This window comes from Macrotis lagotis, chromosome 2 (assembly GCF_037893015.1).
Source record: "Macrotis lagotis isolate mMagLag1 chromosome 2, bilby.v1.9.chrom.fasta, whole genome shotgun sequence".
Classification (NCBI taxonomy): domain Eukaryota; kingdom Metazoa; phylum Chordata; class Mammalia; order Peramelemorphia; family Peramelidae; genus Macrotis; species Macrotis lagotis.
Window position 1 is genome coordinate 106055729 of NC_133659.1, and position 18732 is coordinate 106074460.

At 34.4% G+C, this 18732-nt stretch overlaps 1 protein-coding gene across 3 annotated transcripts in view; it reads right to left on the reverse strand.

The window, feature by feature from the left end:
* LOC141513043 (nuclear ubiquitous casein and cyclin-dependent kinase substrate 1) overlaps positions 1–18732 on the reverse strand; it is a 75730-nt gene that overhangs the window by 47253 nt on the left and 9745 nt on the right. Inside the window, exon 5 of one of the 3 annotated variants that reach the window (XM_074222501.1) lies at positions 17209–18658. The exons of the other annotated variants lie outside the window; for them this stretch is intronic. Within the exon in view, the coding sequence (XP_074078602.1) occupies positions 18544–18658 (115 nt within the window). The 3' untranslated portion in view covers positions 17209–18543. Of the gene's footprint in view, positions 1–17208; positions 18659–18732 lie in introns of those variants that run through there. 3 annotated transcript variants of the gene reach the window in all.

The following is an 18732-nucleotide window of genomic DNA, read 5'->3' on the forward strand; positions in this document are numbered from 1 at the left end:
TGAAAATGTCAGCCATTCTCATATACTTGTCTATTCATATATATTGTCTCTCCATGCTTTTAAGGTACTATTACAAATATTGCAAATCAATAACAATAATTATTTCTAATTTATAGATAGGCAAAGAAAGACACTAAAAGTCTATAATATACATAGCTTTCATTTATTAACAGGGGATATCACAGTCTAGGGCATGGCCTCTTACATCTCTCCCAAAGCCCACAAATTTGCCTATCTGATGACTACTTTGATAAACAGGTTCTGTTTACTTCCCATCTTACAGAGTAGATGTGAGGAAAGCAGTTGTTAACTTTAAAATTCTATGAGGACTTCTATGTAGTGACTAACTAGATGGAAGACTATCTTCCCCTAGGACCTCTCTTCAAGAGGAATTTTGCACAAGAGTTAAAATAATTTCAGTTATTTCCTTGGTCTAAGACACCAAGAAGGTGTCTATCTTAGATTCTACCCTAGATTGAAGGTAGAAAATCTATGAAGTAACAGCAGAGAAGACTAATCCCTAACTTTTTTTTTTTTTAGATTTTGCAAGGCAAAGGGGTTAAGTGGCTTGTCCAAGGTCACACAGCTAGGTAATTATTAAGTGTCTGAGGCCAGATTTGAACTCAGGTACTCCTGACTCCAGGGCCAGTGCCCTATCCAATGTGCCACCTAGCCACCCCTTAATCCCTAACTCTTAACACGTTTACTCCCCTCTCCTCCCCATGCTCCCAGTGGTAGGGTTGTCAAAGTCAATCCACTTACTTGCAAATGAATTCAATTTTTACACCCCATCCCAGCTCTCTTCTTCCAGTGCCTCACAGATCTAAACAGCAGAAATAATGCTCAGACTGTGATAATAATTTAAGAGTTCTTTGCACTGCAACAGATCTCAGCCAGACAACAGAACAGAAGAAAAGGGTACCAGGACAGGTATGTATGACTGTACACTCCAACAAGTCTGAAGGAAAGAATTTAGCATTCAGATGGGGTCAAATTTGTCTCTCCCCCCCCCCCCCCCCCAAGCTGCTTGGAGTGGAGTCCAAGGTTGGTAAACCAGTGAATTGCTCAGTATTGGAGGAAGCTGAGATGCTTTGAGATCCAGTCCCCAAGAAACCCACTATCATAGAGGAATTAGTCAGAAAGTGAGCACTAGGGAAAGATAAGGGGGAACAAAAAAAGACTGAAATTATCAAAGGTCTCAGGAGTTAAAAAAAACAAACAAACAATTCAAAGACCTTGAGCATAAACAGATAAACCAACAAGGAAGATAATAATAGCAAAAGAGAATATGGCCTCCAGAGCATGTAAAAGAGTTCAAGTATATGTGAATAAGTATTGTAAGACAAAGAAAAATAGACACTTGATGAGGCAGAGGATCCTATAAGATTCGTAAAAAGCAAAAGTTAACACAATGTTTTAGAATGCCTCAAAAGAGAAATAAGAATTAAGAAAATGAATAAGAAAAAAGAATATGAATTATGAAAACAGAATTTGTTGACTGTACAACATAAATAATTGTCAGAATAGAAAAACCAGATCCACAGTGGCAAGTCTTAAACCAAGAAACAAAAAACAGGATAATAAATAGTTCAGGATGCATATATATGGAAACATAGGACTATCTGGGAGAAGAGGAATAAAAAGCAATGATAATAAAAGAAAGTATGATCTTTATACAAGCAAAATATATTGATTTTGAAGTCAGGATTCAGAGGCACAACGATTATAGCACTACCAGAATATGACAAGTCAAGAATAATGTATGAAACTGTTCAAAACTTCTGAACACAGAAAACAAAGTGCCATTTAAAAACTCTACAAATTGCCTCCAGAACAAAACAAAACAAAACCCTAAGCTGCAAACTCCAAAGCAGTTTCCTGAAAACAAAGTTCTGCAAACAAGAAGAAAGGATGTCAAATATAAAAAAAAGTAAATTAGAATAATACTAGGCAATAGTTTCTGTACCTAGAAGAAACCAGAGGAAGGAATGGAATAATGTGTTCTGAAAAGTAAAGGAACACAAGATACAGCCCAAGGTGACCTATCTGGCAAATCTAGAATAATTATAAGTGAAAAAAATGGATGTTCAATTAAAAGATACATTTGGGGGCAGCTAGGTGGCATAGTGGATAAAGCACCAGCCTTGGAGACAGGAGTACCTGGGTTCAAATCTGGTCTCAGACACTTAATAATTATCTAGCTGTGTGGCCTTGGGCAAGCTACTTAACCCCGTTTGCCTTGCAAAGACCTAAAAAAAAAAAACCTAAAAAAATACATTTTGAATATTTCTAGGAGAAAATTAGACCTAAGGAAATAATTTGCTTCTCAAACACCTCAGACAACAAATATGAGAAAAACAAATATAGTAACTAAAGACAATAATAGCAAAAGAATAACAAAGAGACCATTAAGAGCTTTCTTTCTATATGTACAAAAGAATTAAGAAAGCAGAAGTCAAATAGATATTATGGTGAAAAAACAAGCTTGAAACCCCATGAACTAAACCTCGTAACACCTGGTCTTTAGGTGAATCAAAGTTTTTTGCAAATCGAAATTACAGAATGGGAGAATGCAAAAAAGGGAAAGAGGAGGAAGAAAATAGGAATATGAGATGTATTCTAATCAAATCAAAGGCTAACTATGAAGAGAAAATAATTTCTATGGTCTCTAAGAAAGAAGACATTATAGAAGAAAGAGTGAGGAGGCAAGGAGAGGAATTTGAAAAGGGGAAATCTTGTTTCCATGATGGAAAGAAGACCATTGATGAATACAACTATGAAAGCAGACAGATACCCTATATGGTTCTATGACTGAATCAGCAGTTTTTCAGTTGACCATCAGTGAGTCTAGCAACATTTGGACTGTTGTTCAGACTCAAACCTAGACCAAGAATTTATAGAGCTCAGTCCAGAAGGGCAGTGATCAGATTTACCCTGGGTCAGACAAATTTGGGAACACTGACAGTTTATAGAGGTAAGGAACTTGAATAACACAACACTCAATATTTCTAAGAAAGTAGCAATAAGACCAGTCTAGATCTTCTTTCCAGAAATGTACAGAATTCAGCCCCTAACACTGAGTTTGAAGAATGAGCAAAAAAAAAAAAAAAAAAAAAAGAATCTCACCCCCACCAATCTACTATAGAAACCCAGAGAAAGAGAGTGACTCTAAAACATCTACATGCAAAACCTTAAAGAAAAATACAGCTTGGACAAAAACTCAACTAGAATTCATAAGAGAAATGAAGCAAAAGTTTTTTTTTCTTAAGGATTTAAAAAAAATTGTCCATGAAATCAGAGTACTAGAGTTAAAAATTGGACATGAGATAAGAGCTATGGAAAAAAGAATTGGAAAGGGAATGAACAAGTTGGCAAAAAGGCACAAAGCAATGAACTACCTGAAAATTAGATTGGAAAAAAAGAAAAGAAAGCAAATGATTCCACAGAACAACAAAAAATATTAAAAACAAAGTCAAGAGGCTGGAAAAATAGAAGAAAATGTAAGGTATTTCATAAAAAGAATGGCTGACCTGGGAAATAGTTTAAAGAGAAAATATCTAATACCATCTTAAATCCATGGACAAAAAAAAAAGAACCTAAACATCACATTTCAAGAAATCTTAAAAGAAAACGACTCAAATCTCTTAGAACTAGAGAAGAAAGTGGAAATAGAATCAATTGGTCAAATTTTGAGAAAAAAAAACTCAAAATGAAAACTCCTATGGACATGATAGCCAAAATGCATAGCTTCCAGATTAAGAAAAAATACTGAAATCAGCCAGAAAGACAAAAACTAAAAAAGTACTGAAGATCATGCATGATTTATCAACCACAACTAAGATGAAGTAAAAAGCTTGGATTATGATATTCCAGAAGGCAAAGAATTTAATATTAAAACCAAAAATAACAGCAGAAAAACTGAGTATAATGCTATAGAAGGGAAAATGGATTTTTAATGAAATAGAGAATTTCTATGTATTTTTAATGAAAACCAGGGCTCTGTAGAAACTATGGAGTTCAAACAAAATAGTTAAGGGAAACATTAAAAGGAAACTATTAAGGAAAAATGATAAAGGACTAAAGTTTACATTCAAATATGGGAAAATGATATGTGTTTCCTCAGAACCCCATCATCATCTGGAGTCATAGAAGGAATTCAATTAGAGAGAAGTTATGGAAGTGTCTTGGTATATGTGTTATGTCTTAGTGATCTTAAAAGAAGAATGTAAAAAAAAAGAATGTAAAGGAATATACTTGTTGGAGGAGCAAAAAGGAAAGATGAGGGAAATTATTCCACCTAACTGAGATGTACAAATACAAGTACAAGGAGTGAAGAAAGTGGCTTGATACTTGAACTTTAATCTCATATCCACTGATCAAAGGAGGAAGAATACATACAAATAAGAATACATTATGCAGTTTATTATAGAAATAGATTTCATTCAATAGGGAAATAGAAGGGAAAGGAGAGAAGGGAGGAGGGAGAAATTAGAACAGCAAATATTAGTCCTAAGCAAAAAAACTACATCTAAAGATAAACAAAAATATTGATAATTCTTTTTGAAGTGACAAAGAATTGCAATCAATTCCCTATCATTTGGGAAATGGTGGAGCAAATTATATTATATATGATATATAAATATGTAGGAATACTATTGTGATATAAGAAATGATAAAGAAGAATATAGTTTCAGAGAAACCTGGAGAGACTTGTATGAATTAATGCTGAGGGAAATGAAGAGAATCAAAACAATTTATACATTGACAACAATTTTGTAAAGACATAGAACTTTGAAAGTCTTAGGAACTCTGATCAATATGATGAATAACCATGATTCCAGAGAACTATTGATAAAACATACTACTCAACTTGTGATAGGGGAAAAAAGACTGAGTATAGAATAAGACATAAATTTTATATGTATATAAATGTATAATTGTATATTTACATACATAATGTACACATAATATATACTATATATACATAACAAAATATAAAAATATATACACATATTTATATATCCTTTTTTTGAACATGGCCAATGTGGAAATTTGCTTTGCTAGATAATACATATTTGTAACAAGAGTCTTATTATTCTTTCATTCTTAGTTTGGGGAAGGATTGTTGCTAATTTTAAAAATTAATTAAAATAATTAACACATATGTGATTAAGTCAAACATCATTCCCCAATAGATATGTTCAAAGGATATCACCAATGTTCAAAAGAATTGTAAACTATTAACAACCCTGTGAAAAAATGCTCCAGATCACTAATAATAAGAGAAATGCAAATCAGACAATACTCAAGTTTCAATTCAACCCGGAAAATTAGCAAAGATGACAAAAGACAGGAATAGTCAACATTGCAGGACTCGTAGGAAGATAGGCTTTCTAGGGCATTATCTGTGAAACTATTAATAAGTTTAATCATTATGGAAAGCAATTTTGAATTATGCAATTAAAGTGATTAATATGCTATATTCTTTGATCCAGATATTTCCTTGGTAGGCTCATGTCTCAAGAAGCCCACTGATAAGAAGAAATATAAAATGCATATATATACATATATAAAATATAATTGATCAACTATAATATCCTACTGTTTATTTTTATTAAGTTTATTTATTTTCCAACTACATATAAATATAGTTTTCAACAATCATTTTTTGTAAGGTTTTGAGTTTCATTTTTTTTCTTGCTATTGTGTAAGTTTTACTCCCATCATGACTACTCCTTTCCTGAGGTCTAGGAGAGTTGTGAGCAGCTAGATGGTTCAGTGGACAGAGTTCTAGACCTGAAGTGGGGAAGGTTGATCTTAAGTTCAAATCTGGTCTCAGACACTTAACAATGTGATCTTGGGCAAGTCATTTAATCCCATTTGCCTCATTTTCCTCATCTAAAATGAGCTAGAGAAGGAAATAACAGACCACTTCAGTATCTTTGCCAAGAAAACCCCAAATGGGAGTCATTTGGGCAGCTGCATAGCACAATGGATAAAGTAACAGGTCTGGAGTCAACAACAAAATGCTTATCAATCAAACAATTCATTCAGATCTACCTTTTTGCTAGATCTTATACTAGATGCTGTTTGTATCCAACAAATACAATAACAAGACAAGTTGCTGTCCTTACAAAACTTATATTTTGTTCATATAATGTTTTATTCCCAAAATAAATCTTTAGGAAATGCCTATGTGCAATAGATTCACAATTAGAGGAATCAGAAAAAATTCTAGAAAATGCCATTTGAACTGAATCTCAAAGGAAGTGAGGGGTTCCAAGAGGTAGAGGTAAGGATGGTGAGTATTTCATTGCCTGTGCCTAGGCAGAAGCTGGAAATGTAAGAAATAGAATAATTTTGCTAGTCTGAGAAGATATGATGGGGAAATAATAATAGTTAACATTTGTAAAGTACTTTAAGATTTGTAAAATTTTATTCTCATTTTATTCTCACAGCAATCTTGGGAAGAAGATGCTATTTTTAACCCATTTTATAGATGAGGACATTGAAACCAAGAGAGGTTTAAATGACTGCCTAGGATCACATATTTGAATTCAGATCTTATTGATTCTCTCTCTATCCAATGTACCACTTAACTGTCTGGAAATATAAGCTGGAGTCAGATTTTGAAGGGTTTACATGATAAAGGAATTTATATTTTAATCTAAAGGCAAAGAGGAGTTACAGTAAGTTCTTAAGCAGAAGAATTATATGAATATACTTGCGCCTTTGAAAAATCATTTTGGCAGCTTTTTTGGAGGAGGAATTGGAAAATAGAGTGATTAGATGCAAGATCAATTAAAAGGCTTATCAATTAATAGTCCAGTGAGTCAGTCATAAAGTTCTGAGAGCAGATGAATGAATGAATGAATGAAATATTTACTAAATGTTTATTATGTGCTGAGGATACAAATAGAAAAGTAAGACAATCTCTGCTCTTGAGAAGTTTACATTCTAATGGAGGAGAAAACACATAGGAAAGCTTTCAGTTGCAAATAAGATGGAAAAGTCCTTTCATCCTTAGAGCAAAATGGCAAAGCAGAAGTTAATGTCTCTTTTTTAATATCACAGCTCCACTGATAAAATCATATCTGTTTCTGATGTTGAGATATTTGACACTGATAAGGACTTTGTTGGGAAGAACTTTCCTTTCTGGGCCTTCAATAGCTGTGGAAATATTCCCTGTAGGAGTAGTTGCCAAGCTATATCTCCACAGGGACTGATCCAGTCCATCCACTGGACTGGAAGCAATACTCTCAAGGCTCTTGTGTTCAAGGTGCTAGGATATTTCCATCAGGACTGAGGGGTAGGTGGTGATGATAGTTTGACTCGCCTGACACCTTCTGCCTCTTGTCTCAATTTCAAAGTGCCTTGCTACTTCATCGAGGCTGGGTTGTGTGTCCTGTTAGGGGATGGCTAGCTCCTTTCCCCCAGGAGTTGCTTCTTCAGATGGTGGCTATGAAGGCTGGAAGCAAGACTGGTGATGAGAAAAAATGAAAGAGATATTGAAGAAGTAGAATTGATAAGACCTGGCAACTGGTGAGTGAAAATGAAGAATTAAAGATGCTATCTAAGCTGCCAACCTGGGTGAGATAATGAATGGGGATGCCCTCTGCAAAAATAGGGACTTCAGGAAGAGTGGTGAATGTAGGAGGAAAGATAATGAGTGATGTTTTGTATATGTTGAGTTTGAGATGCCTATGGGACAGAAAATGGAATTCTATCTATTGAGCCATCCGTCAAAGTTGGAGATGTAGGACTAGAGCTCAAGAAAGGGATATGAAGTATGTGAGTGTGCGTATGTATATATGAGAGAGAGATAAAGAGAGGGTGAGAAAGAGGGAGAAAAAGAGAGAAAGTGAGAGAGACAGAGAGAGGATGGGGGAAGAAAGAAAGAAAGTGAGAGAGAGAGAGAGCTCAGGAAAGGGAAATGAAGTGTGGTGTGTGGTGTTTGTGTGGTGTGTTTGTGTGTATGCATATGTATGAGAGAGAGAGAGAGAGAGAGAGAGAGAGAGATGGATGGATGAATTTCTAGATTTGGGGGATATCTGCATAGAGATGATAGTTGAATCTTTGGGAGCTTGTTGATAGTATATGGAGAAAAGAAGAGAGGGTTCTGGACAAAACCCTGGGGATGCTTGTATAATGAATCGGCAAAGAAGGCCAATAAAGATCTATACAACAGAGAAGAAAAGAACCTTAACAGACAAATGCCAAGGAGGAAAGTAAATAGAATGGTGAATGATCAATGATGTCAAACGTTACAGAAGTCAAGAAGGACGAGAACTGAGAAAAGTTTACCTTTGGAAATAAAAAAGTTGTTGGCAACACTGGAGAGAACAATTTCAGTTATTTGGTGGGGATGGAATTCAGATTGCAGAGAAATGAGAAGTGAAAAGGAGGTGAGAAAGTGGAAGTAGTGAATGTAATAGCTTTTTCTAGTATTTAGCATTTATATGGGGGGAAAAGGACATTATTTTGAGGTGATTATGGAGGGGGGGGAAAAGGTTTTTTAAGAATGAGGGCAATTTGATCATATTTGTGGGACAGCAGGAAAAGAACCAATAGATGAAAGATTTAAAATAAAAGAGAGAGACAGGATGATTGAAGGAGTAAACTCCTGGAAGACCTGAGAGGGGATAAGATCATGTGTACAAATAGAGGGGCTAGCCCTGGTGATGAGGGACTACTTCAACCTCCAATACAGGGCAAAAGAGGAGAAGATGAAAAATGATTTTGAGAAAATTGATATAGAGAACTGTTGGGAGAGTGAATCTTGATGAATGCCCACTCTTCGTTCTAGATACTGAGGGGATAAATAAAAAATAGTTGTTCCCCGAATGAGCTTCTGCCACCAGATGTGGCCCAGCTAACCATAGTAGGGAAAGGAAGGGGAAAACTATAAATATGATTCCCATAAGTGTGTGTTCAGAGGAGTTGGTTTAATCAAAGCAAATAGCCACACTACTCCCTAGGACAGTGTGTGTGTATGTTTGTGTGTGTGTGTGTGTGTGTAATTGGGAATAGTGGAGGGGAGGGTGAGGAGGGGAAGCAGTGTAGAATTTGAGAAAAACACGGGCGGCTAGGTGGTGCAGTGGATAAAGCACCAGCCCTGGAGTCAGGAGTACCTGAGTTCAAATCTGACCTCAGACACTTAATAATTACCTAGCTGTGTGGCCTTGGGCAAACCACTTAACCCCATTTGCCTTGCAAAAACCTAAAAAAAAAAAAGAATTTGAGAAAAACATGAAACCAAAAAACAATGTTTCTGAATGATTCAAAAGAGAAATGAGAATTATGAGAACAGAATTAATAACTTGCATGACAAAAATAACAGGCAATAGTAAAACTGGGATCTTTAATGACAAACCTCATCAAAGAAACAGAGAAAACAATAGACTGGAAATGCAAATACACAGACATGAAGGACAATGTAAAAGAAGAGAAGCAAAAACCAATAACACTGAAAGAAACTATGCTTACTATGAAAGTTGAATATACTGATCTAAACATACGGAACTAACCTAAGCTAAATATATAGAGACAACCTAAGAATGATAGATCTTCCAAAAGAACATGACAGAGAAACAATTTTAACATCAAAATGCAGGAAATAATAGAAGAGAACAGTCTAGAACTTATGAACATAGCAAATTAAATAATTGAAAGAATTCACAGATTATCCTCAAGGGAAATAATTCAAGGCTGTAAATGCCTAGCCCATAGTGCATACATTTAACAATTTGATTAAGAAACAAACAGATCTATGAGAACTCAGGAGAAAGACTTTCAAATATAAAGGAAAGAACATTCAAGTAAAACAAGACTGGTCTATACTCACTAGAAAACTTAGGAGGAAATGGGAAGAACTCACGATGTCATCTAAGTTGTCCTACCTGTAAATCTGAGCTTAATTATACATGGAAAAAGATAAAAGTTCAGTAGTAAATAATAAATAATGAAGCATTTTTAGAAAGAAAACCAGAGGAGGCGGCTAGATGGCACAGTGGGTAAAGCACCGGCCCTGGAGTCAGGAGTACCTGAGTTCAAATGTGGCCTCAGACACTTAATAATTACCTAGCTGTGTGGCCTTGGGCAAGACACTTAACCCCATTGCCTTGAATAAAACTAAAAAAAAAAAATCAGAAATGAGATTATTTGCTTCTTAAACACCTCAAACAGAAATATAAGAGGAGTGAATAAATGTAGCATTCAAGGACATCAACATCAATAGAAGGACAACAGAGAGACTGGAAAGAGACTTCTTTATAAATGTATATGAGGATACTGAGGTGAATGAAGGTAGTAGTCAGGTGGAGGTAATAGGTAATGAAACATTATAGATAGAACTCGTTAATGTGCTGCCTTTCAGATGAATCGATGAGGGATTATTTTTGTTGTTGCTGTTCTGGGAGGATAAAGTACAATATGGGATGGTACTTAAAGTGGAGGAGAAGATAAACAGGGGAATAGTGAGAAATGCATGATTTGCTGGAGTTAAATCAAGAGTTTACAGGTGAAATGAGGGGAATAAATCATAAGTTGGGAAAAATATTAGAGACAGAAGAGAATGTGAACCTAATTCAATGAATTTAATTGTGAATAGATTAAACAACTCTGTTAAATTTAAAAGAATGACAGATTGGATAAGAAAACAAAATACTATAATCTGTTGTTTATAAGAAACACATTGAAAAACAGAGAAATACACAAAATAAAACTGAGGGGATGGAAAAAATGTACTATATATCAAGTGAACTACCATATGTAGGAGTTACAATCATGTTATTTGAGAAACAAAAGCAAACATTCAAAAATAAAAAAGGATAAGTGAAGAAACTATATTAGGCTGAAAGAAACCATAGAAAACTGATAATTACAGATATCAGCAATAAACTTATGTTTTCCAAATGTCATAGCATACAAATTCCTAAAGGAAAAAATAACTGAATTTCAAGAAAGTAACAGAAAAATAACACAATGTGACAGGAGAATACAGTATCCTTTCTGTTTTAGAGAAGTCTAAAATAAGATAAACAAAAGGGCTAATATGGATTTTAATAAATTATTGAGAAGCTAGAATTAAAAGCCTTATGCATCTTCTAAATCTTATAGCAAAAGAATCTACGTATTTTGCAGTAGCATAAGGGACTTTTACAAAAACTGTAATGTAATAGGATACAGAGATAGTGCAAATAAAAAAAGGCAGAAATAATTAATACATCCTTTACAGATCATAATGCAATAAAAATAGAAATTGATTCAGGAACCATAAACAAATTAGAAAGATCCACTGGGAGCCTTAACAATGAAATCTTAAATAATGAATGGGTCAAAGAACAAATCATGGAAACAATAAACAGTTTTGTAAAAGGAAATGATAATGATGAAAGAACATACCAAAATTTCTGGGATGCAGCTAAAGCAGTCCTCAGGGGTAAAATCATATCCTTACAAATATACATTAACAATATAGGAAAAAAGGACTAAAATGCATTTAAAAGTTAAAAGTTATAAAGTTAACAAATCGAATATAAGCATAAGAAGAAATATATAAAATTTGAAGGAAAATATAAATTGAAAACAAAAATGCATAAAAATGATAAAGTAGATATTTGGAAAAACTAATAAAATTGATAAATCCATAGTTAATTTGATTAAAAGGAAGAGAGCAGAAAATCACATCAATAAAATAAAAAATGACATGACAAAATCATAATAAAACCAGAAGATATTTTACAGAACATATTTTGCAGTTATATATGAACAAAACTGAGAACACAGAGAAATAGTGGAATATAATATAAAATACACAAACTATCAGAAGACCAGATAAAGATCTTACATAGCCCCATTTCAGAAAAAGGGAAAGATCAGCCCCATTTTAGAAAAAGGGAAAGATCTAGCTGTAAAGAAATTATTTTTAAAAAATCTAATGATCCGAATGAATTCATGGGAAAATTCCATCAATCTTTAACAAACAGTTAATACTCATTTTGTTGTTGTTCAGTTATTTTAGTTGTGTCTGACTCTTCATGATGTCATTTGGGATTTTCTTGGCAAAGATATTGTAGTGGTTAGCCATGTCTTTCTCCAGCTCATTTTACAGATGAGGAAACTCAGGCATACAGGGATAACTGACTTGCCCAGGGAGACAGAGTTAGTATTAATGTCCATACTTTACAAATTATTCTCAAAAATTAAGAAAGCACCTTACCAGAATCCTTTTATGAGAAAATATAATCCTAATCCTTAAATACACAGAAAACAAACTATAAGTCCACATCATTAATGAACAATGACTTGATAAATTTTAAACAAAATTTCTATCAAACAGTAATTTATTCAAGAAATCATTCATTATGACTAAGTAAAATTTATAATGCAAAAATGGTCCAACATTAGGAAAACAATCAACATAATTAATCATATTAAAAACCAAAACATCTAAAACCACATGTTCATTTCAATAGATGCGGGGGAAAAAAATCTTTGACATTAACATTCTTTTAGGGTAATAACTCTACAAAGTATAGGCCTAGAGAGACCCTTTTTCTAAATATTAAAAAAAATCTATCTAAAACAAAGTGAGAATCATATGCAATAGGGACATATTAGAGTCTTTTCCAATAAATATGAGTGAAGCAAGGATACTCACTTTCCCTCCTATTATTTGTAGTTTTGAAAATACCAGTGACAAAAATAAGACAAAAGAAAGAAATTAAAATAATAGGTAAAGAGATAAAACTATCCCTATTTGCTGATGATTTACTTGGGAAATCCTAGGGAATCAAAAAAAGAGACTAAGTTTCAGCTTCAAAATAAACACTCAAAAATAGCTAGTATTTCTATATAACAATAACAAAACACGAGAAATAATATTTTATTCTAAATAACTACAAAATGTATTAAATATCTGGATTGACCTTCTAAAACAAAGAAAAGTATTGTATAGATTCAATTAAAAAGTTCTTCTTAAAGAAATTAAGAACAAATTAAATGTTTGGAGGAATTTTCAGTGTTCATGAGTAGGCCATGCCAATATAATAAAAATAATAATACCACTAAATTTAATTTGATTGTAGTCTTTTGTTCTCAAAGAAAATCATAACATCAGGGAGGTGATGCCATGACAAGCACATGAATTGGATTTGAGTGAGGTGGGGCTGTGCTAAGTCACCAGTCTCATTTTCTCCTCCAGAGTCATCTGGTCCAGTGGCCAGATGTGAATCAGGATGACTGGAGATAGCCCTGGATGTGAGGCAATCAGGCTTAAGTGACTTATCTGAAGACACAGAGTTAGTATCAAATGTCTTAGGTCATATTTGAACTCAGCCCTCCTGACTCCAGGGCTGATGCTCAATCCTATGCACCACCAATCAAATTACTTTATAGGCCTTGATAAAATAATAAAATTCAATTAAAAAAAACAAAAAAAATCCAGAATATCAAGGGACATACTGGAAAAAAAAATTAGGTACAAAAAAGGAATAACACTTCTAGATCTCAAATTATCAAAAAAGTCTGGTATTGCTTAAAAAGGAAAACTAAGTGGTGCAGTGGATAGAGTGCCCAACCTGAAATCAGAAAGATGATTGAAAATAACTTAACAGGGGCAGCTAGGTGGCGCAGTGGATAAAGCACCGGCCCTGGAGTCAGGAGTACCTGGGTTCAAATCTGATCTCAGACACTTAATAATTACCTAGCTGTGTGGCCTTGGGCAAGCCACTTAACCCCGTTTGCCTTGCAAAAACCTAAAAAAAAAAATGGAAAAAAATGGAAAATAACAGCAAAATTGGTCAAAAAAGAGGAATAGATCATTGAAACGATAAGACAAGGGAAAATTAGAAATAATAGAACCTAATAAACTAGTATTTGATAAAATGGGGAAAATAAATTATCTAAGGAATAAAAACCTTATTTGTGGGGCAATTAGGAGGTACAGTAGATAGAGCATCAGCCCTGGAATCAAGGAGGATCTGAATTCAAATTCAGCCTTAACTGTGTGACTTTGAGCAAGTCACTTAACCCCATTGTCTTGCCAAAAACAAACAAAAAACAAAAAAAATGTTTAAAAAAAAGTTGGGAAAACTGGAAAGTTGTCTGGCAGAAATTAGGCTTAGAACAACAATTTATACTATATTCCACAATACATGGTTATGTGATGTTAATGTTAAAAATTGTAGTCTAAACCAAATAAGAGACAGATAAATACAAAGATAAACTAGGTAACTTAATAACTTGAAACTGAAAATTTTCTCTACAGACAAAAATAATACATTCAAAATAAGTTGTCAAATGGGAAAAAGATTCTTGTATCGAAAAATATGATATAACATATAAATGTTAATTTGTGGTTTTCTAAGACAATATTTTTGCCACATTTAAGTTTTATATGAATTGCTTTACAGAACAATTCCGTTTGTGACATATTTTAGACTGCTCACTCCTAGCATGTATTGGGATAATCTTTGGGTCATCCTCAGTTTCAATTCTTCAGAGATGATATGGTGTGGGATTTTCTGACTTCCAAGTTATAAAACATTTTGGGATGAATATATGTATTTAAAAGATAATTTCAGGGGCGGCTAGGTGGCGCCGGCACCTGGCCCTGGAGTCAGGAGTACCTAGGTTCAAATCTAGTCTCAGACACTTAATAATTACCTAGCTGTGTGGCCTTGGGCAAGCCACTTACCCCATTTGCCTTGCAAAAAAAAAAACCCAACTAAAAAAAAATAATTTCAGGCAAAATATTCAGGATATTTAAAAATCTTGCAGTTTCCTAGAGGTAATCCATTTTTCAGGGGCAATTAGGTAGTTCATTGGATAGAACCTCAAACTTGGCTTCAGACATCAACTGTGTGACCATGGGCAAGTCACATACCCCTGTTTGCCTCAGTCTCCTAATCTGTTAAATGAGCTGAAGGAAACAGCAAACCACTCTGGTATCTTTGCAAGGAAATCCCAAATGGGGTCACAGAGAATCAGATAAAACCAAAATATCTGAACAACAAATTGAATTCTTTCATCTCCTATTCAATTCTGGTCCAATTCTGTCATCCATCAAAGATAAGCTTTGAAGGTTGTTTATACAATTGCATATCATTGTATGAGGTAGAGCATTGCTTTATCCAATTGATCTGGTCAGTATGGATTAACCTCCTTTAAATAATTATGTATCTCATTTGGAAGGTTCTATAATATTCTGAGGCTTGATCCAATCAACAACCAAAATAAGCATCTGAAGGATCTTCAGACCTACAAGGAATCTTAGAAAGCATCATGTACAGTTCATGTTCTTTAACATATCTGAACACTTTAACTATAGCTTGTGAGATCAGCTTACAGAGGGAAAAAACTGGATTTGAAATCAGAAGACTGGAAATTCAATTTTTTTTTTCATTCTGCTGCTTAATATCTATATGACCTTGGGATAAGTAGGCCACTTATCCAGTATAGGTTAGTTTCCTAATGTATTAATCAAAGAGATTATATATAACCTCAGTTGAAGGAGTTGGATGAGACCAAGATCCCATCCAGTTCTAAATCCTCTAATCATATGAATTCAGATTATGCTAAAAAGTCAAAGAAAGTAGAAGATTTTTTAATTTATTAGGAAAAAACTAAGATAAAAAGCATAGGGTAAAAAGCATAGGAAATGTCTCTGGCTTTCACATTAATGTCAGAGGTATGCTGACAGCTCTCCAACAGATATTTTTTCTCACTGTGCTATTCATTCTTTCAGAGCATGTGGGAGTCATTTGTCTTTAATAGCTAACAATCACCTACATGGCTAATGAATATTCCTTTTTTCATCTGTTCTATGAGAGTTTTTCATCTGTTCTATAAGAGTGAGCAAGGAAAATAAGACTGTTCTCTTGTGGAGTGTGATTGAAGCATACTGAGGTTGACTTAATGCCATAGGAAAGTTCCAGATTTTTCTGACCTAAGGAACCATTTCTAATCAATGACTTCAGATAATGTGTTAAGTGCATGTCTCTTCTCAGAAATAGCAAGGCAGAATAAATTAAAAAAAAAAAGAAAAGAAAACTATGAGTGCAGCATATGGGCAGAATGGTTACAACCTGAAGAAAACAGAAGTTATTCTGGAGATATTAAAGAAAACATGTCACCCAGACATATCTGATTAAGGGAATTTTCTTGGCAATTACTTGAAATGTTTTGGAGAAACTACCTTGGTATAAGGTCAGTTTGTTGGTTTTAACTGAATGGTGGATTGAAGTAGGATCTTGATGTCCCAGGAAGACTACTAATTTTGACATGGTCATTTGGTTATTTTGGTCAAATGAATTTACCTATGCAAAAAGATTAGCATTACTCTCAAGAAAGTCAAAGTTAGCTGAGAATATATTGGCATTGTCAAGAAGGCACACCTGTGTTTAGTCCTTTTTTTGGGAAGGTTCTTTCCGTGGCACAGGTGTGTGTTCACTGTCTCCAATTCAATACTGCAGTGTTCCCCTTCATTTGGTTTCTTTTCTAGAATTCAGAGGGCCACAAATGTCATTGACGCTACCTGTGGCCAAAAAATGATGGTATAACACCAGCACCCTGCCTTAAATACAGACTCCCCTAGAGGGAGTCTAGGTCTAAACAGTACCTCTGACATCACAGATTTGAAAGGAGCATCAAAATAATTGAATATAATTAGAACTCTATTCACATTTCTAACCATTATGATTCTCCTTTACCCAACTCTACTTGGATATGTTATTACTCTCTCATTACTTCTGGATAGGGAGAATATAAGGGGAACTAAGTAATTAGTTGAGGTATTAAAGCACTATTCTTTCCATCCTTTCCCTGTACGCTGTATACTGTACACTGATTGGGTGAGAGAATCAAGATGAACTAGCTGGATGCCTCTAGCAATGTGTGTAAAAAGATGGATATATCCTGTGTTAGCAAATGGGAGAGAAACGCAGAATCAGCATTATCTTCATATTCTGCTTTAACGAAATGTGATAGATTTTGATGTTAAATGGCCAAATAATTGTTGAAAAAAATGTTCCAATTACAGAATATTATTAAGATATTTATAATGGGAGTAAACAGGTAAGGCAGAGAAGATACCTTTGTTTCTCAAGTTGTTTTTTTTTAAGTAATGTTCCCATCCTCATAATTCACTAGATTACTCTAGTAAATGAAAGCACTTTAAGTTCACATTAAAAATCAATAACTACTAAATGAGCACATAAGACTTTTATTTTGAATTTGATCATGATTTTTCAGAATAATAGAGTAGATTAAAATCAATTTCTCCTTTACAAAAGGTGATTATTACATGATATTTACTTAATATCACGGTCAAAAACCTGGATTGAATAATAGTACCAAAAAATCCCCACAATTATCAAAAAAAATTATTGAACACAAAGGGAATCTTTAAAAGCCTGTAGGGATTGTACAAAAGTTGTAGTAAACAGATTAAATTTCTTTTAGAAAGGTTTTGGGTTCTTTTCTGTCCCTGGTACCTGGTCTCTGTGCTTAACACTTGAACCTTTGTGGATAATTGACCACAAAGAGCATTCTCATAAACTTCAATCCCATAGAAAAATCCAACCATCCAGAACTTGGACTATGACCTGAAACAGAGTCATGGGATTTTTTAACCTCCTTATCCCCAGGACCATGAACCTATCTAATAGGTATAAATCTTATACCAAGAGCTAAGTAGCCTGGCAGAATTTAGTTTTATTTGCCTCTCCCCTTTCCTTTGTTTCCTCCTTCCCTCAGATTCAAGGGATTTCAAAGTCCCATTTCTATCTAAGAGGCACATCATAATTGGCTGATGTCTTTTGCTGAGTTGAATGAACATCTGGTTCCCCATTAACCAGTCAGCCTCTAAAACTATATTCTTGTAACATGAGTAAAAAGACCCCAGAAAGACTTCTAGTCATCTCCTCCCTGTCCATACTTAGGAAGAGAGATACTCTCATTACATGGAACAGATGGATTAAAATTTCCACCATTGTTAAGAAGAAAGAGAAAGCCCATCATGATTTCAGAGCTTTTTAAAAAACCATAAATGCAACATCAGGACTTCCAGAATTGTTCCAAGTCTGTATGGTTGGACAAGAGCTAGACACTTAAACTCAAAGTTCAGGACTCATTGAGAAATACAAAAGTAATGACCCACAAGAGTTTGGCAAGAAAACATCTTGATCTTTGTTCTCTTGATCTGAAGTCAGGATGTTGCCATCAACGAATGATAGCCTCGGTCAGGTCTTAAGAGAAGGGGCATAAAGGGCCCTACTTTGAACCCACTACCTGGGCCACACAGCCTATCCCATAGGAATAACTCAGAGAATATATACAACCAATGTAGAAACATACACCGGAACTTATAGGTCTTATCTGAATAATGACCCTGCTGGGTCAGAAGAAAATACTCTAGGAACAAGGCTGGTGTTTTTTTCAGAAGATTCATCATAAGTTCTTAGTTAACTGGGTGGGTAGGGAAGGAAAATGAAGAGATGGTCAGATCTTCCCCATCCAAGGTAAGGAGAAAGCTGCACGATATTAACAGCAGGTCCAGCCAGGTGTGGATACTGTTTGCAGATTGATGTAGTCACCTTGTGTGGACATAGATATGCTTCCTTCCCTGGTATTGGCCATCATCTGTTCAATAAGGACTCTAGGAAATAAACTAGAAGTCAGACTGAGGATCAGGATGAAGTAGAAAAAGAGAAAAGGCAGAAATTTCAAGTT